We start from the raw sequence: 20,214 nt of genomic DNA on the forward strand, positions 1-20,214 counted from the left end.
CCTTATACTACAGCAATTCTGGCCATGTTTATTCCATTATTTGTTTATTATTATTAATGTGATGATGATTATTATTGTTGTTATTACTACTACTACTACTACAACAACTATTATTATTATTATTATTATTATTATTATTATTATTATTATTATTACTACTACTACTACCACTACTATTATGATGATGACTATTATTATTATTATTATTATTATTATTATTATTATTATTATTGCCAACCCAGGGAAGGTTGTAAGTGCAGATTTGCAGTAGGTCGCTTTGTGCGCGCGCTCCGCCCCTCCCCCCTCCTCTCCGCGCTCCCGTGGCCGCGTGTTGGACCGGTGGGGGCGCGCGCAGCTCTGCATTCCAAACATTCCAGACGCGGCGAACAATCGCGCCTCGCGCTTTATTAGTGGCGCAACTCGGCGTGCCTCACTCTAGCGGAGGAGCTCAACGGGGAAACACCAATGGAAGTATATACTCTTCTTTTAGGATTATATTCTTCAGCAGAATTACGAGTTATAACGCCGTCCTCAAGTCTATTTTGATGCGACTGTGATTTCGGTGAGTTTAAAGGTGTTTTTTTGGGGTTTTTTTTTTTTTTTTTTAATGGAACGAGTCGCTCAAACTCCAGCAGATAGTTTTCATGTTTGTCTTGCTTCACAAAAGCGAAAGCGTGTGATCTTACTACTGAATTTAACTTCAGCGTTATAGTTACTAATGTTTCAGAATAAACCAATTGCAGAGGCTGTAGTGCAACATCTGGATAAACCTCTTGCTGTTTGTGTTATTAATGATTTGTAAGCCTTGCTGAATAAAAGTGGAAACTACTAGAAGTTATTCCTAAGGGATTTTCTCCCTGGTGTTCACTGGTGCCACTTATGTATTTTCCTAATGTTCTCTTTAGAATGTAAGTTGTAGTCTAATGGCATTCAAATAGGAGTCAAAGTGACGAATTTGTTTGTGTATTCTGCAGCCTCTGGATTATGATTATAAAGCGTTTTATTATTACCATTAGCCTTTTTTCTCCAATTAGTGACTTTTTTCCACATTAACCCCGGGGTGATAGTAGAAGGTGAGGCAATGGAAAAGAATTCGCACACGTTTGCAGCAGGAAACAACTGACGCAATGACTGGTGCAGAAATGTTACTCACTCTCCAGTAATATCCTGAGGTCCAACTGTCTGCTGGATATTTTCAAACTGAATTTTTACATAATAGGATCATGGGATATAAAATACATTTTATGTTGTTGTGGATATTTTCTTTACACCGTGCAAACTATTTAATTCATTGGGTAGGGCTAACTAGATGTTTTTTCCTTTACAATTCCAGATTGACCAGACAAAAGAGGGAATTACTTATACACAAAGTGTAACTTTTTTATTATTGTGCAACAAATTGACTGAGATGAGAACTGCAGAGGAGTCGTCAGGCACGGTGCTGCACCGGCTCATCCAGGAGCAGCTGCGCTACGGGAACCCTACGGACACACGCGCTCTTCTGGCCATCCAGCAACAAGCTCTTCGTGGGGGTAGCAGCAGTAGTGGTGGAGGCGCTGGGAGCCCACGTTCATCTCTGGAAAGCCTCACACAGGAGGAGTCGCACTTCCTCCAGACGTCCATGCGTCAGGAGCCACAAGGACAAGAGCACCAGGGTGACTACCAGCACTCCGAGAGCTCAGCGTGCCATCTCTACCAGCTCCACACAGAGGAGTTGCCCACCTACGAGGAGGCCAAGGCTCACTCACAGTATTTGGCTGCCCAGAGGGGCCTTCAGCAGACCGGTCCAGAGATGCTTAGCCCAGATTCGGGTCTCCCACAGGACCAGAACATGTGGGATCTTAAACGGGAGCATGCTCGATCACTGAGTGAGCGCCTCATGCAGCTGTCGCTGGAGAGGAATGGGGCCCATGACCAGGTGCCTATGAGCTCGTCACACAGCTATCCCCAGCTGTCCAGTAGTGCTGTTGCTGGTGTGCATGAAGGGTCAGATCACCGTGGGCCACCCCCTGAGTACCCGTTTATGCTCAAAGCCCCTGGATATATGCTGAGCCATTCTCAGGAGAACGGACTCTATTACAGGGAGCCTCCTGCTTTCCACTCTCAGCATCACAGGTAAATGTGAAAGCATTCAGCCATCCTACAATACTGCACATTTCACAATGTATTCATCAGCAATTAATCAGATCTGCCTCTGTGTTTCTACTAGGTACGTTCAGGCCCAAACACAGGTGGCTCGACAAAACACCCTGCCTACACTGACCTCTGCTGGCCAGGAGGTCATTGTCGGAGGCTACAGTATCCCTGGTCCCAATCCTCAAATGGAACAGCTGATTAAAGAAAATGAGAGGCTGAAGAGGGAAGTGGAGAGTTACAGTGAGAAAGCAGCAAGACTGCAAAAGGTAATTCCTTGGTTATGTTATAACATGGCATCTTTAAACATACATTTTCTCATAAAACATTTCCCTTTCTTCTTCCAAATAATCTTTTTTACTAGGTTTTTGTGCAGCAACTTTGAGTGTTGGGAAATTGCTATATAAATGGGACTTAGTATTATTTATTGTTATTATCATTGCCAACTTTGTGACACATATTATTGCTGGGTTTTGTTCAGTTTTCTGCTAACAAAGGGTTAGATAAAAGAAGTCAGTGTGTTAATGGAAGCCACGCTTCTGTGTTCCATAGAGATGAGCTCTTTCGCAATGTGTCCAGTGAAGGAGACTCTTCCCATTTAATTTGACTTTAAAACACCTTCATTCTCAGTAACAGAGTGATTATATTCTAGAGTTTTGTTTAATATCCAAAGGCATAATGAATTTGCTCATGACTGAAATTCCCAGCATTTTCTTGTAATATGATAATGCCAGTACCATATGTGAGAATGTCATGGTAAATCAATGGAGAAGAAAGTAATTTACGTTAGCTACTATTTTGCTGTTGTCCCAAAAGTGGGTTGTCTATAATCATGCAGATTCTATAGAGCAGACCTTGCTCCTCTGGATCAATAGGCCATAAACTGAACACAAAGGAGGGGCTTTAGTGAGCTGTTCTTAGTTTCTTTTGTCTGCTGGTTGGAGCAGATGTCTGAGCTCATCCCGGTGTCCCTGTGACTGCAGAAGGGATTCTGGGGAGCCTGCAGCTGACCGGCTGAAACTCACAGCTGTGGATTCCCAGACTGAATGGCCTCTTTCACTTTCACCCCCAAAGCATGACCCCACATGGAAGCCTCTGTCTTTTTTGCTGTGTTTGTAAAGCAGCCAAAGCAAAGCAGCAGTTTTGTTCTGTATATGGGATTGGTCTCAATGGTACATGTAATACATGTACAATGAATGGCATGTCTTTAATGTATCCTGCTCCTTTGTTCCTTTGACTTGCCTTGTCATGCAGTAGAGATGAGTGTGCAAACACCTGGGATCCATAAATGCTCTTTCTGGAATGTTGATTCAATTCCCAGTCCCCAAAGTACCTGAGAGTGATTCACTTGTAGGAAAACGTAATGCATAGGAGCTGAGCACTTATTTCCCTGTCTCTCATTCTCTATAATCTCAGTTCAGTTACCTTTAGGTGTAACACATAAAGAGTTTCATTTAATCTTATTCAGGTTACAAAGTCCTGTGATCAAATGTAAAAAGAACATATTTGACTAAGCTTCTTTTCTTTCCCTTCTCCCAGCTGGAGCAGGAGATTCAGAGAATATCCGAAGCGTATGAGACACTTATGAGGGGATCGGCAAAGAGAGAGACCCTTGAGAAAACCATGAGGAACAAGCTTGAATGTGAAATCAAGAGGCTTCATGACTTCAACCGAGATCTTAGGGGTACGTACTGGTTGGAAGGTGTTTCTTAGACATCAGTAAATCCTGTTCAGGGTTACAACATATTGTTTTACATTGTGCCACTGGCTGCACACTTGTTTTCTGCCAAATATGAATTTACACTATGTCTGTGTCTTATTTTAGACCGCCTGGAAACGGCTAATAAACAGAGAGCAATCATGGAAGAACAAGACCACAGCCAGCATGCCTTTGCCAAACTGGCTGAACAAAGTACGTAAAAAATCAGTTCAAATGATTGTTCTTTTAATTTGTTGTTCAACCCTGGGCTGCAGCAGCAGTTTGGGCTTTTTGTCATTACTGGTACATACCTTAACATTCCTCAAGCAACACTCCTCCACATGTTTATGATAGCTGTAATTCCTGAGAAAGCTTTTGTTTTGACAAATCACATTCCAAGATTACGCGCCCATTAGCACTGCAAAGGCCAGCTCTCCTGTGACAAATTATAGTGGCACGTTGAGTTGTGGCTCATTTGTGGTAGCTGAGGCCCAGCAGAAGGGGGATCATGCTCTCATCCAACTGAGAGAGCTGCTCTCAGAAATTGAGAGCCAGCCATTATTAACAGCATCAGTAAATGTGGCCTGGATTCCAGAAATATTTTCAGGTATTTTGGGTTATTCCATGATCCTGGAATGCCTCCCACCCCCTCAGCTCAGTGGAAGAGGCCCAGATCACCCTTCTCTGGAAGCCTAAGATACCCAGTCCAGATTGAAGCAAGACCTGGCTCACTTTCTTTCCTTGTTTGGGCATAGTGGTGTTAAAGAATGCAGAAACGGGCATGGAGTAAACAGGTATTGTGCAATGCTGAGTGAGGTATTCAGTTACTGATGGCACTGGCATCTCTGAAGGGGTTCTGGTATGTTCTGGTATGTTGCTCACCCCCTCTGCTCGGACCAAGCTGTTTGATTTGACCCTCTGTGAATTACAGCGCCTTCGCAAGAATGTTAATTTGGACCTTGGGCTGGAAAGTAATCTGCTCAAAGTGATCCTTAGTTTGTTATGTAGTGGAAATGCATTCCCTCAAGTACTAAGATGTTTGTCTTAAAGGCACCATCGCTACTTATATAAATATTAATGTGCAAGTGTTGACATTTTTCAACAGGGCAGATTCTGATAGCTATTTTCAGAATCTACCATTAGCTCAAGAGAGGAGGTGATTCAGCTTCTCATATCTTGAAGCAATGCATACGATAATACTACAGTGACCTTGAGGAGCTTTTTTTTTTTTTTACTTGTTTACCACATGACCAAAGGCATTCCAGAGTTCCACTGGATATAAAGACGTGCCTGTGTGAGTAAGTGGATAAGAGGAAGTCTGCATTCCATTCCTGTCCAGCATTTCGCGTCGTATAATCAGGGCTTGAGTACTGTGGAGAGCTGAATAACTAATGCGCTCTTTTGTTTTTTCCTTAATTTCACCATATTCAGGTCCAAAAAACAAGCCAGTGCAGGTGAGGTTCTGTTCTCTCAGTGCTCTCTTTTAATACTCAGTTAAGTGCTAATTGGGGTGGCTGAATTTGGTGCACCAAATTGTAGTTTAGTTGGTAGTCTGGGAATTTTGCCGGATCTCTGGAATGCTGGGTCAGAGGACAGTCCAGACAGGCGTGTGTAAATCAAGCAGTCGTCTTTTGTTCCAGGCTCCTGTGGGAAGGTTGTCACATAAGGATCCGTTAGAATGAAGCCGAGGCCTGGGGAATGCTGAAGGCACACCCTAGAACTTAAGTGTTACTATTCATTTTGTGGTCCTCTTAACAACTATGCTCAGTGTCTCTGCTACAGTGACGCAGTTCATTTCAAGATGAGAACAAGAGGACGATTGCCATAAATGTTTCTGTAGTACATCTCTAGTAGTGTTGTTAAACAAACCAAAAAAAGAGGGCCCAGTTATGGAATAGAAATAGGTCACATATTCTCTGTCTCCCTTTGTATGTTTAGATGAGGAGCGTCAGCGAGAACGGGAGCAGCTCGAGCGTGAGTTGCAGTGTCTGAGAGCTTCCGGAGAGGAGTGGTGTCGGCGTCGCGAGGTGCTAGAGCAGGCTTTGGTGTCTGCTCAGACCCGGAACAGACAGCTGGAGGAAGAGCTGCGTAAGAAGAGGGCATACGTGGAGAAGGTGGAGAGGCTGCAAAGTGCTTTAGCCCAGCTTCAGGCCGCATGCGAGAAAAGGGAGGCTCTAGAAATGAAGCTTCGCACCCGACTGGAGCAGGAGCTGAAGAGCCTGAGGGCACAGCAGGTAAATCCCCACTCATCTTTAGGACTTGATGAACTGGCTGGGTGGATTTTTTTACTAACCATTTGTCTTGTCTGTTTTCAGTGGCAGTCTCAAGGGCAGCAGGCAATCAGCACTTCCATGTCCAGTCTGAATGTCACCTCTTTGCAGCAGCGCCTAAGGGAGAGAGAGGAGCGTATCCTGGCTTTGGAGGCTGACATCACCCGCTGGGAACAGAAGTACCTGGAGGAGAGCACGATGCGCCAGTTTGCAATGGATGCTGCAGCCACTGCTGCTGCCCAGAGGTGAGTGATAGTAAAAAGTTCTTTCATAGGAAACTATTTTGACCTTCTGTGCACGATTGTAATGTATTTTGCATCTTTGTTGCAGGGATACAACCATCATTAACCATTCTCCCCGGCACTCGCCCAATAACAGCTTCAATGGAGTCTTGCCATCGTCTGATCACAGACATCAGGAGATGGAGAATAGGTATTTTTCGATTAATTCACAGTTGAGTGACAAACATCTTTAGAGTTATGTTACAAGTATAACCTTCTGTCCATGACCAAACTGTTAAATCCATTCACACCAGAATCCGAGCCTTGTACGCCAAGCTTCTGGAGAAGGATGCCATGATTAAGGTCCTGCAGGAGCGCTCACTGCGGGAACAGAATCGTCCTGAACTCACAGGTCTTCGCCCAGCCCGGTCCGTCCCCTCCATCAGCACCATCACCACAACCAGTGCACGGCCCAAAGGTGAGCGGGTCAGAGGTTAGCAAGCCAGGCTTAGAAATGCCTGAATGATACAGCATGTACTTTTACCCTGACAACTGGCAGCTTCTTCAGTAGACAGCTATGTAAAGTTGCCCTGGAAAGAATGTGCTTATCCAAAATAATGCTGCAGAGGATGGCGTCGATGCACCTCAAATAGGTCTGGTCTAGTGAATCGGAATGCATTTTCAGCTCCCCATTCTGGAATAGACTTGCCAGAATAGATAGGGATGTCTACAGGGGAGCAGATGTGTGTAAGTGTGGAGGAGCACTTGTGTGTGGGAGCCAGCAATTAAACTGCTTCCTTTTTCCGTCTGTGTTGGCAGGGAAGAGCCTCTCGGATGACCAGACGGCAGCGGTGATGATGCCTTCTGCGCCTCATTCGCTTGCTAAAGCCCAGAGCCGAGACTGCAGTACCCAGTGCGATGAGCAGACAGAACCTGCCATTTCAACAAATGCCTCCAATCACACACCTTCACCTAGCTCTGGTGTGTACCTGACAATACTCTACTTGCTGATATTCAGTCAGAACACAATTTTAATAAAAATATGAGTGATTTTTGGTCATTCGGTGAAAAAGTGGCCTCTAGAGCACTGTACAGGGGGTTGGTTAGCATAGACTCTGATTATATACACTCAAGCCTTTTGAGATATATGTATGTATATGTATATAGTGTCATCAGACTGTAATGTACATTTTCCACATGTGTCTCTTTGCAGATGCTACCGCACAAAAGCCTCAGACCCAAACTCCTGTCAGCGCTGCCAAGAGTGTCGAGAGTGACATGGTGGAGATTCTCATCTAAAGTCCTTGGAAAGGAACTTTAACTCAATCCAGTCTGATTCTGCTTCATGTAGACGTGAAAGGTGTTCAGCTCGACAGTGTCTGAATCTGTGAAAAATGAGTAAGAATTGCCAAGCAAGATGATCTCATCTTAATGGTGCTTGAGAAACCAGTCTGCTTTGTGACGGACTACAGGAGCTTTAAGAGAGAGAGAGAGGAACCCCAGATTTCTGCCCAGTACAGAGAGGAGAGCTGAGCTCCCTTTTCTTAAAATAAAACAGACAGTGCTGGGAAATCTCTCCTGGCTCACCTCTGAATCCGAGGTACTTGTACAGGACTATGCAGAACTCCAAGAGGCTGCTGTGAAATGGCATAAGAACATATAAAACAGTATATCTGTGAGCTTTTTTTTGCCATGTATTTTTATTTATGATAATTGCTGCTGAACTGTGTGTGAGGTTTCTTTAAAGAGTGTTGTATGTGAGTAGGAACAACTTTATTAAGACAACTTTTTTTTTGGAATGTCTGTTTTTAACACCCAACTGTTGTCATGTCAAGTTTCCCTTGAAGAATTATCCAAGGGCAGTGTTTGTGAAACATCTTAGTATAGCTTTCTGTGTAAGACTAGATCCTGCATTCCTGGATAAAACACACAGTCACTTTGGTCATTCTGACCATTAAATGTCCCAAAAAAAGGATGATAAGGTTTGCCGGAAGCCAAGTATAGCGTAAACTGGCAGGCCTAGGGTTACACCATTTACCAGAATAGTTGGGTAAATACCGATTGACTGAACTCTGACACTCCCTTTGACAAAATTAACATTACAGTTGGTGTTCTTATTATAATTGGCTGCCAGTGGGCATCTCTCACCCTGTTTTAAGCAGTGGAATGAGAAGCCTCCTTTTGTGGACTTAGACTCCTGGGCACGTACTTGTCTCTTTTACTGACGCTTAAGAGATGTCACTCGTCCGAGGCGCAGAGGGGAGGCTGATGTTTTAAATGCCAGATTTTCATTTTGGGCCTCTAACAGCATCTACTCAGCATGCCTCTGTCCTTTGCTGACAAGCTGGAGCTACAGTCTCACATGCCAGAATGTTCCTGCTTGGTGAAAAAGGCTCTCTGTTGCCTGACCTCTGGCCTGTGTGAAATGACTGGCATTCAAGCGACTATTCTCTTTCTGGGTCTATTTATTTCCTCGGCGCTACGGTAGCTGGTTCTACCATGAACACTTATATCATAATATGGATACATACATCAACATCTTCATATTTGACCATGTTTCATCATCTTGATTGTTATAGTACTAATAATAACAAACCGTACATCTTATATATGGAATGCAGCTAAAATAGTAGTTGATATGATATGGTATTATAAAATTGTAACTGTCTTAACTTGCATTTCTATGGTCAAGGCGGCTGCGTGTGTGAGTGTGTGATGTGATTTTCTAGTAAGACTAGTAAGCCTGTGTGAGATTTGATGGTAAAATAAGGGTAGACCCATATTTCTCCAAATCTAGAAAGCCATACTCACTCTAGACTGGAAATATGGGTAATCAGTATTGTACCATGTCCTTTCCTATCACTGAATGCTACTTTTTCTCCATTGCCCTGTCTCCAACACAAAGGATTTGCTGGCCAATGATTTGTAGTTGATGATGAGGACTTATGATATTTTACTCTCTACTTGGACTGTTTACAGAAAGGGCTGTTTGGAAAAGAAAATATGTTAATATATTTTGTATATTATTATGCCTTTATAGTATCTAGTGACATGAACATAATGCCAAAGATTTGCATTACAAATAAGTTATATAATAAGAATATTAGAACTAGTAAGGTCAAGTGTAGACACCTTGCTCAAACTGGTTGACCCATACTTAGATGTTGCTGTGAACTTCTGGAATGGGATTTTTTGTATGCCATTAACATTTCATTAATTGAATAAAACTTTAATATATATATATTTTCAAAAACGTTTTGTGTTGCCTGGATCTCTCTCTCTCTCTCTCTCTCTCTCTCTCTCTCTCTCTCTCTCTCTCTCTCTCTCTCTCTCTTTTTACTTGCTTGGAATGTACTCAGGGGAAGAAGGAGGGTTGTTGTGCTCTGACCCACTGACTGTTTTTTTTAACCAGTGCAAGTCTGTACAAACGTCTCTAATCTGAGTCCCTTCATCGGCATGAATGGTATCTTTCATTGCACACAGAATAAAGCAGCCTGGCTATGGGAAAACATGTCTGCCACCTGCTTGAGTGCTAGCGGGCAAACCTGCATTGCAAATTTGTCCCATCACTCCAGCTTCGCACCCATGCCCCTATAGTCACCATGCTGCTCTTCTTTAGCAAGAATGTTCACACAAAGGGGCTCTCATGCTGCTGATGGGACTCTGGACATTTTTGGAGAGTTTGCATGAAACAAAGAAAATGCTTGACTTGTTAGGAAGATTTTCACAATTAGAATAGAAAGTATTTGAACCGTTCAGCATCTAAAACAGATTGCATATGTATACAGTAAAATGTATTAATAACAGTGCTTAAGATGAATGGTGTTAATATTCCATATACTTCCCTGATATGTGAATTAATTATTGAGATTCTTAATTCATAATATTCATAATATATGCAAAATTAAATTTCAAGCCACTAAAGTTAAACATAATACAAATGCTGTGTTGAAAAAAAGAAGACTTTCTTAGCTTGCTTATAAACAAATTACTCCACAACACACTCGTGTAATTTTACAGTCTCCTCCTAATGTTGCAATTTGTTCTACGCATCTATGGCAGTCCTTTAGAAATCCAAATTAAGAAATGACAGCAAAGCAAAGTCAGCTGATTTCCCCCTACCATAATCATGATAAGGGAGCTGACACATAAAGTCATTTACTTTATTATTATTATTACATTGTTTAAATATATTTTGAATAAAATAGACAGCCAGTTCGTTCATTTAATAAAAATTCAGGTAATATCTGAGGAGCTAATAAGGAGCTGCGTGCTGTATCCATCATGCTTGACCTTTTTTTAAATTCTTTTTTTCTAACCTATATCACACATCATTGTAACTGCACTAGCCATATCCCCCTGTGATGTTAGCACAGCAGACAACTGCTAACTTCCAGGAATGACAAAATACAGCACCAACCAACAATTAGCACCAGATTTGCTAAGCACACCATAAATAAACAGATTTCACATATTTCAGGGTGGAGTTTTCCTTTAACTGGCCCACTACAACAGAGCTCAGCGTGTTCTGGAAAACTCACCCTCTAAGTGTAGTCGTGGTAAAAACAAAGCATTTTGCACTTAACACAATGAGAAATGATATTTAGCCGAGTGACAGAGGAATATCTGGGACTTCATGTTATCTTGATACAGCAAAATGTTCAAACATTCCAATGCAAAAGGGGGAAAACTGAGGTTAGTAACCAAGTGAGCCCACAGTGTTAGGGTTTATTTTATTACATTTTAGTGCTTGTAACTGCTCCCTCAGGCAGCACTGTGAGTGCACTACTTCATGAGTTTTTTTTATGACGGTTGAAACCACTCCAGTGATTAATGATGACAATCTGTCTGGAATGGTTTCACCTTTCCTCCCTTTTTGGCTTCTTTCTGTCATGTTAATCTTTCAAGAGCTCTTCACTCTATGCACTTGGCACATTTTTGAAATAGTCACTCAGGAATTCAGACAGTTGATTCACAAGGCAGGAGGTAAGTGTTACGTGTGTCTGTATGGATGATTTTGCGATGTGTAAAGAGCATACGGTTCTTCATGTTTGAAGCATTTACCTGTGTCATGAGTAAGATGTTACTCCATGGGTTAGTCTGAAGAGCTCAATGTATGTCATGATTTTCACACAAAATCAGTAGTTTTCTGCTGTGCTTCTGTTGATAGACGCAATGTGGCACTCCTTAAATGTTTTGCAGGTATCTTGGGTGTTGGGTTTATTTGTGGCATAAAGGTGTGACTTTACGCAGCTCAGGAAGGGAAGACTCAAGCAGCATCACTTGAGGAATGTCTTGAGAAGAACAAAGTGGTCTCGGCATGCTTCAAGGTCACCTTCTCGCTTTGACTGGTTTCAGTAAAGTACTCAGTTATTGTCTGTTGTATTGAAGAACTAAGATGCCCAGTCTAACAACCATCGCGTTTGAAAATTCTGATATTCTTTGTCTTTTCTTTTTGCATTCTAGATGAGGTTGCTAAAAAGATGTTCACCAACTTGGTGCAAATATTGTGTGATCCTTTACTGTGAGGAACCTAATTTCTGGCACTTTTCAAGAGTTTTTCCTTTAAATGTCTGCAGAATGGCCATGGACCAGATCCATCCATCCATCCAACTTCTATACCGCTTATCCTTTTCAGGGTCACGGGGAAGCCTGGAGCCTATCCCAGGGAGCATCGGGCACAAGGCGGGGTACACCCTGGACAGGGTGCCAATCCATGGACCAGAAGCATACCAAAAATTCCTGTAGTTTTCCAGGGAAAAGCAAATCGCAGAGGTGGTTCCACATTCGTTACAGAGAAATTGCCTTCCTTCACAGTGAAAGAGCTTGGTGTGCTTCTGTTTAATAGAATATTAAGTTGAACTATCAATGCTTCAGACAGAATCTGGTAATAAAAATAGTGTCAAATGTTGTACTTAAAAAAACAATGTTAATTAATGTTATTACATTGTTTCACTACATTAGCATCAGTAATCCAAAACATACTGAAACAAGCAGAGCCTTGGCTTTGAGACATTGACCTTTGCACATACATTTTGTCCAAGATTTCAGCCAGAAATATTTGGCAAAATGGCTCAGTTAAGTCCTGTGTTTTGCTTTGATTGCCATGGAGATTCCAAAACTTCCTGCTTGGTCTGTGCATGGAATGCATCTGCCCCCTCCTCGTCTTCCTGCTCCTGCTGAAAAATTCCCCTTCCTCTTTCATTTGGCCTCAAATTATTGTCTGTATCTCTGTCTATCTATCTGTCAGACACACATTTAATCTTATTGCCTTCTACTTCTAATTTTACTACACAAACAAATGCTGCGTTGAGGATCAAACTTCAAAAATACTTTTCTGCATTTTATTTGCTTGTTCTTGGAACATCTGAAAATTCGTTGTGCGTCATGTAACCCTTGAAATAAATTTCTTTTGCTCACAAACTACACATCCCAGTGGTATGCTGTGGCATCTCTGAGTCAAATTGTTCCACCACACAGAGAGATTCTTTCTTTCGTTTTTTTTTTTTTTTTAAGGAGAAAGGAATTGGCAATGTCAATGTTCTACACGCCTTCCTGCCTGAGCTGTTACTTCTAGATGAGGTGAAGCTGAGTCTCACATTTTAGCAGTATGGTGTTTTTTTTTGTTACAGTGGTTATATATACTCAAACTTCTGCCAGAACTCTAATTTTAGCATTATTCCCACTTAACAGAATGCTTTATTTTTAGGCCAAAGTTGTGAATCTTCTGCCCATAAGTAGACCTTTTTAAAACTAATACATAATGTAAATCACTCTTATTTGCTATTTTATCATGCATACCTACTACACAGGTGCTCTGTGTAGGTAATTAATTGACTGTAAACTATCAATTTGTGGAAAAAGACCACACTAGGACCACTACTGATCAGATATTGTGACTAACATGGTAGCGTGTGTGGTACTGATACCACTGTACTAGGTGCAGCAGTGTTTCTGGGGTATTATACACTGTGTACACTACCCAGCAATTTTATTAGACATGCCTGCCTTGTTGATCCACTGTGAAATTAGAGACTACAGCTAATTTTTCTGTGCCCTAATGCTCTTCTTACATGGTCAGTTTCTGACCAAGGCACAAGTACTGACATGGAGGTGTTAAAACCAGAGCTGCTGTGCCTTATACATTTGTACCAGCACCACACAAGGTCATAACCATGTCATTGTCACTGCTGTACTTTGAGTTTTCACCACTCAAATAGCTTCTGGTTTGTTGTGGCCCTATGGTAGTCTCTGTTGATGGATGGGAGAGAAAGTGCTTTTTTATATCTGTTAAAACAGATCCATTGACCTGTACTAGCAGTGTGCCATTTCATTAGCATTAACAGCAGTGCTGCAAGTGGAGGTCAGGCCTGACTGGTGAACAGTGAAAATAATTTGTAGTTTTCTAATGACCTAACAAGAGACTAGCAACAAGCTCAGATGTGTTGTGTGGTTTTTCCTGTAGTAAGATGTCCCATGAGTGACACTGCTGAATCTATTAACCTACATAAACCTATATAAACTGTAACTCTATGTTTACAATATATGTACACTATATAGTGAAACGTATGTGGACACCTGAACAATCACCCATCACCAATGTTGAACATCCCATTCCAGATTTAGTTCCCCTTTGTTGTTATAATATGCTCCACTCTTCTGGGAAGGCTTTCCACTGGATTTTGGAGCGAAGTTGTGGGGATTTGTGCTCATTAAGCTATAAAAGTATTAGTGAGGTCAGGCACTGATGTCTGTTGGTGTTCTAATTCATCCCAATGAGATTGAAGTCAGGACTTTGTGCAGGCCACTCGAGTTCTTCCACACCAACCTTGGCCAACCATGTCTTTATGGACCTCACTTTGTGCACCAGAGCATTGTCATGCTGAACAGATGTGGGTTACACCTCTTAGTTGCAGTGAAGGGGAATCTTAATGCTACAGCATATAAAGACAATCTAGACAATTCTGTGTTTGGGGAAGGCTCACAAATGGCTTTGATGGTCAGGTGTTCACAAACCTTTGGTCATATACTGTAGTGTATAGATAGATAGATAGATAGATAGACAGACAGACAGACAGACAGACCAATCAGCCATAACATTAAAACCATCTGCCTAATATCGTGTAGGTCCTCCTTGTTGCCAAAACAGCTCTAACCCATTGAGGCATGGACTCTACAAAACCTCTGAAGATGTGCTGTGGTTCTGGCACCAAGACCTTAGTAGCAGATACTTTAAGTCCTGTAAGTTGTGAGGTGTGGCCTCTAAGGCTTTTACTTGTCCAGCACATCCAACAGATGCTCAATTGGGGTGACATGTGGGGAATTTGGAGGCCAAGTCAACACCTTGAACTTTTTGACATGTTCCTCAAACTATTCCTGAACAATTTTTGCAGTGTGGAAGGGCACATTGTCCTGTTGAAAGAGGACACTGCCATTAGGGAATACCGTTGCCATGAAGGGGTGTACCTGATCTGCAACAATGTGAATGTAGATAAGTGGTACATGTCAAAGTGACATCTTCATGAATGCCAGGACCCAAGGTTTGCCAGCAGAACATTGCCCAGAGCATCACACTTCCTCCATCAACATGCCTTCTTCCCATAGTGCATCTTCTCTAGGTATGCCATGCACATGCACCTAGCCGTCCATATGATATAGCCAGCATTTTCAGCAATTTGTGCTACAGTAGCTCTTCTGTGGGATTGGACCAGACGGGCTAGCATTCGTTCCTCACCCGCATCAAAGACCCTGTTGCCAATTCACTGGTTGCCCTTCCTTGGATCACTTTTGGCAGGTACTAACCACTGCACACTGGGAACACCCCACAAGACCTGTTGTTTTGGAGATGCTCTGACCCAGTCCTCTAGCCATCACATTTTGGCCATTGTCAAAGATGCTCCAATCCTTATGCTTGCCCATTTTTCCTGTTTCCAACACATCAACTTCAAGAACTGACTGTTCACTTGCTGCCTAATATATCCCACCCATTGACAGGTGCCATTGTAATGAGATAATCACTGTTATTCACATCACCTGTCAGTGGTTTTAATGTTATGGCTGATAGGTGTAGATAGATAGAGTAATTTTGTCTCAGCAGCAGACAATTACAGACATTACACATGACGTTACAGACACCAAATACTAACAATACACACTTATCTGTAAGTCACTAAGTAGGGTAGATGAATACAGAGACATGTGGAGTAAAGTGTCAAGTAAAATAAAGTGTCCAGGTGATAAAATGACAGTGAGTTAATAAATACAATAAAAACAGAACAATAAAGATAAATGTAGACAATCTGAGGTAGGCAGATAATGTGCAAAGTGTAAATGTAGACAACGTATAAATATAAAGAAGCTGAAGTAGGAAAGCTAAGGTATGCAGATACTGTGTATAAAATGGATATTACGTATATTATGTATAATATGTATAATAGGGCTACGTGTTCATAATACTAGCCTATACAGTGATTAGGGGCTGTACATTGGCATAGCAGGTAGTGTTGGTGCCTGATTCATCTGGTGTGTCTGAGATTGGTCAGAATCCACACGGCATACAATAAAACATTTACTGATAGATTAGAAGGCTCATATGCATATTCTCATATCGCAAAGGCCAATAACAACATATTATGTAGCCTAAATATCTCAAATCTCAAAATATCTAAATATATCAAATAACTCTTTCCAAGCTGTGTTTATTTTGGAGACTTATTCATTTGCACCTTCTAGTTTATGAGCACAGATATAAGCTGGTTAGGAATTTGGCTCCACACAGAAATGTTCCCTATGTCTCTTTCACAAGAGCTCTGTTAGTGCCACAGGCTGACAGGTGAGCAAAGGCATGCTGTCACATATTTATGGTTTGTGGTCACACTGTTTGCGTTTGGTAGCTGGGTAGGGTTGAGGGACAGAAGAGGCAGCTTTCATATAACATCAGTGCTGTCGCTTTAAGAGAGACATGCAGACCTCATATGGACAAAGGCCCATGTGTGGGACAGAGGCATGAATGGTATGCGCACGTGCATTTCACTTGCGGTGTGAAGAACCTCACCAGGCGCGGATGGATTTTTATGTGTCTTCCACCAAAACACACCTTAAACATCCTGAAACTCTTGGAGAATCTGAAATATTTTACAGCAGGAAGTGCAAAAGGCTATAAAGGTTACATTTCCATGATAGTTTATTTCATATGGAATGTTATTTTCCTGATGAAGAGCACAAATTCTTCAGCTGTTGTATTTTCTCATTAATACTGAAAATCAACATTTACAATCCAAGCTGAGACCCCCTAGTTTCAAACAGAACTCTGCTGGCTATCTTCAAAATCAGTTTATTTCATTCAAATGAAAAATGTTCATTGCATGAAAAGGTTGCCTTCAAGTAACCTGCATGTCTGAAGATACAGGCACTCATTTTACATGTAAAAGTTTGGCTCTCTTCAGCCTCATCAAGAAGTGGACATGCTGCTGGGCCTTCTTGATTAGGCAGGTGGTGTTGACAGACCAGGAGAGGTCCTCAGTCATGTGCACAACAAGAAACTTGGAGCTTTTGACTCTCTCCACAGTTATTCCGCTGATGTGCAGTGGTGAGTGGTCCATTTGGGTTCTCCTGCAGTTGACAATCATCTCTTTAGTCTTTACTCTCTTTACTTTTTAGTCTTTACTCTCTTTAGTTAACATTAAGAGATATATTGTCGTCTCTACACCATTCTGTACGCTGACTCATCATTGTTTCTGATGAGGCCCACAAAAGTGTCATCAGCAAACTTGATGATGTGATTAGAACCGAACTTTGCAGCACAGTCATGGGTGAGCAGGGTAAACAGCAGTGGACTGATTTAAAAATGTAACATTAGCATGTTTAGCATAGGTGGCATGGTGGCGTAGTAGATAGTATTGCCAGGTTACAGCTCCAGGGTTACTCGTTATTGTGCATGTGGAGTTTTGCATGTTCTCCCTTGGTTTACATGGGTTTCCTCCGAGTTTTCTGGTTTCCTCCCACTGTCCAAAGACATGCAGGTAGACAGGCTTCCCATAGGTGTGAATGAATGGGTGCATTGTGCACTAAGATGCACCAGGGTGAATTTTCTTGCCTTGTACCCAGTGTTACTGGTATAGACTCTCGATCCACCATGATCCTAACAAGAATAAAATGTTTACTGAAGATGAATAAATGAATATTTATCATGATTCACTTTGAAGTGAATTGTGATAATTGTGTCATTTGGACCATAGAATGCTGACTCAAAATATAGCTCACAAAAAATTTCTACCTTAGCTGAGGCCTACCCCAAATTATTTTGGATAAAAACATGCTAAACCCCTGACTTATGCCATGCAATATGCATATTAGCTATAACTAAGCAGAAACAGAAAGAGAAGGAAACAAACGTGTTACTTAAACCACAGTAAAACTCTAGAAAATTCATTTAATTAATGGGTTTTTTTTTTTAAGATGTGAGAAACATGAATATCCTCTTGCCTTGCAATGCTGTAAACTCAGCAAAACCTCAAAGCACAGGCATTTTAGCTTGTCCTCCTCCTCTTTCCAATAATGTCAGGCCTCTACCTTAGAGCACCTGCACATTGAAGTCTTGCTTTTATCAGTTACTTCGACAGGAGAGTGTCAGATCTTTAATCATTAGTGACACTCTGGTTTGATGATTTCTCTCAGTCGAGCTGCCAGGAATTCCAACATGCAGCATAGCATTGCACAAAAAACACTTAATGTTCAGCAGTACTCCCACTCTCAAGCCTGGCAAGTAATTCATTCATAGATAAATTGCTGTCTGCGAATGTAGTGCAAAGAAAGGAGCATTCCTTTAGGAATATCTACCATTCATCAAATCTGTCTTAGATCTGTTGTTGTTTTTTTCTACAGTCATACAGGTGACGGTTGCCATATTTCAGAGTAAACAGAGTAAAAGTAATGTAATTTTGGTATGGAAGAAGGATTAAAAATTCATGACATTGTGGGCATTTTTTTTTTTTTAGTTCAGATAAGTTATTTATTGACATAATAATGTGCTAGACTTTCAGGAAAATCAGAGGTCGGCCATACTGAATTATATCTATCCTTATTCACAGCTAATCAAACTGTTAACGGTTTTATGAATATATGATCATAAATTTATGATCACTTATCAGGTATGAGCTTGCACACCTTGCTTGATCTCTTCACAGTAACGGACGCTTTATTGTTTTGGGAGTATTATCTGTCTGCTCCTTCGCAATCCAAATTATGCTGAGAGATACGAGCTATTAAATGTATTAAGGTAAAAAAAAAAAAAAAAAGTCACCATATGTAAAAAGACACATTGTTTACAATCGAATCTTCTCTATCTCTGATTTGGACTTGTGTTGCAAGTAAACTGAACAAAATTAGTGAACACCTAGCACATGATTGTTATAAGGTGCTGATTTTCTTTAAACTTAGGTTAAGGACTCAGCACATGCATCATGCAGAAGCACCTTTCTCAGGGCTTTGGAGGCTGGGGGATGGGGGTTGGGGGGGGGGTAACATTCTCGTCTCTATAAATAACACACTGGTCCCCTTGAAAAATAGCTACAACTAGGATCACACATCACCCTGGGGGTGCCAACTCGCCCTGATATCCAGATGATGTAATGGCCCCCAGTGAAATTTAAGAGCAACCTGATGCTAATGCTCTGACATTGCTGTCAGGCCTCAGAGACTTTTCAGCTCCAGAATGGTCTGTCATGCACCTGACATCATGGCCCTTCCCCTCCCTTGGGGTTTCATGCATATCCTGACTTTAGCATGTCTTTCAACTGCTTACAATGAAATGTATCTTGAAATGTATTTTCACCTATAGCAGGACAAGAAAAACATTCACACTATATGAGATGACCAGGTGTTTTGACATTTCTAGTATTAAGTTGATGAAACGCAAGCTGTTATAAGCATGAAGTCATGAGGAGTGCTGAAAATAAATGTCTTGCTATTCATTATCCATTATGTATTATCTGATGATTAAAAAGTATATATATATATATATATATATATATATATATATATATATATATATATATATATATATATATATATTTTTTTTTTTTTAATACAAGCGGCCCCAATTTCATTCACCAAATTCGAATTGACACATGTTTCTCGATCAACAAGTCATTAATTTAAAAAAAAAACACAGCCTGTTCATTTGTATTGTTTATGTTAAGCTAATGTAAAACGATGAAAAAATTTTTTTCTAAAGGATTTCCTCCAATGTTTGTGTGTACAGAAAGCAAAAATTGAAAGTTGAATTAATGTAATGATCACCTGACACCTAATTTGACTTAATAGCCTGCTTTTATTATTTAAAATGTTGCATATATATCTGTATACATCTATATATAAGCTATATAATGCCGGGGTTGGGGAAAAAAGGCCGGTCCTCATAAGACCGGCTCACCGGGAAAAATCCCGAACTTCCCAATGGTCAGTCCGTGCCTGCTCCCAAGTCAGAATTTAGTTCAACGCCCTACATTCTGGCTTATAGAATCTCTTCATCAACTTTAACATTAACATGAACCTAGTTCTTGGGATTTAATTCTTGGGAAAGTCTATGGGACTTGTACTTATTTTCCATCCAGTATGATTACAAGTGAGGCAGACACACATTATTCTTACTAGAATGAAAGTTCTAAGGTACTAGATATAGAAAGAGAAATGCTACCGACTTTGAGCAGAAATATAAGGGAATGCCTTGTGTAAATATTAGTGGAGGCCCCTGGAATGTGAGCCGGACTGGAACGAGACAGGAAGCCCTGAAACATTTGCTCTCCTGATCCCAATTTCCATGGAAGATCACCCTAAGAAATATTAAGATATTATTTTGTAAATGGCTCCTTGCCATGGGACCTGAGACACT

General features: G+C 41.1%; 1 protein-coding gene and 1 long non-coding RNA gene across 2 annotated transcripts; both read left to right on the top strand.

Moving 5' to 3' along the window:
• The first annotated feature begins 398 nt into the window (after positions 1-398).
• Positions 399-9,576, top strand: amotl2a (angiomotin like 2a). Its single transcript, XM_017480240.3, has 11 exons — positions 399-562; positions 1,334-2,115; positions 2,210-2,402; positions 3,673-3,817; positions 3,959-4,045; positions 5,771-6,066; positions 6,148-6,347; positions 6,433-6,534; positions 6,638-6,801; positions 7,143-7,304; positions 7,537-9,576. The coding sequence occupies exons 2-11, from the start codon at positions 1,409-1,411 to the stop codon at positions 7,620-7,622; spliced, it is 2,142 nt and encodes a 713-aa protein (XP_017335729.2). The 5' UTR covers positions 399-562; positions 1,334-1,408; the 3' UTR covers positions 7,623-9,576.
• A 737-nt stretch (positions 9,577-10,313) lies between these two features.
• Positions 10,314-12,781, top strand: LOC128634012 (uncharacterized). The gene is made up of 4 exons (XR_008397185.1): positions 10,314-11,309; positions 11,526-11,653; positions 11,790-11,847; positions 11,962-12,781. It is a non-coding gene; the product is annotated as an uncharacterized LOC128634012 (long non-coding RNA).
• The last annotated feature ends 7,433 nt before the right edge of the window (positions 12,782-20,214 follow it).

The sequence above is a fragment of the Ictalurus punctatus genome, chromosome 11, assembly GCF_001660625.3.
Source record: "Ictalurus punctatus breed USDA103 chromosome 11, Coco_2.0, whole genome shotgun sequence".
Taxonomy (NCBI): domain Eukaryota; kingdom Metazoa; phylum Chordata; class Actinopteri; order Siluriformes; family Ictaluridae; genus Ictalurus; species Ictalurus punctatus.

Excerpts from the sequence above, each read along its gene's own strand:
- amotl2a (XM_017480240.3), top strand. The coding sequence starts at position 1,409 with ATGAGAACTGCAGAGGAGTCGTCAGGCACGGTGCTGCACCGGCTCATC. Across the intron at positions 2,116-2,209 it reads TTCCACTCTCAGCATCACAG|GTACGTTCAGGCCCAAACAC; the intron begins GTAAATGTGAAA and ends TGTTTCTACTAG. Across the intron at positions 6,802-7,142 it reads AACCAGTGCACGGCCCAAAG|GGAAGAGCCTCTCGGATGAC; the intron begins GTGAGCGGGTCA and ends CTGTGTTGGCAG.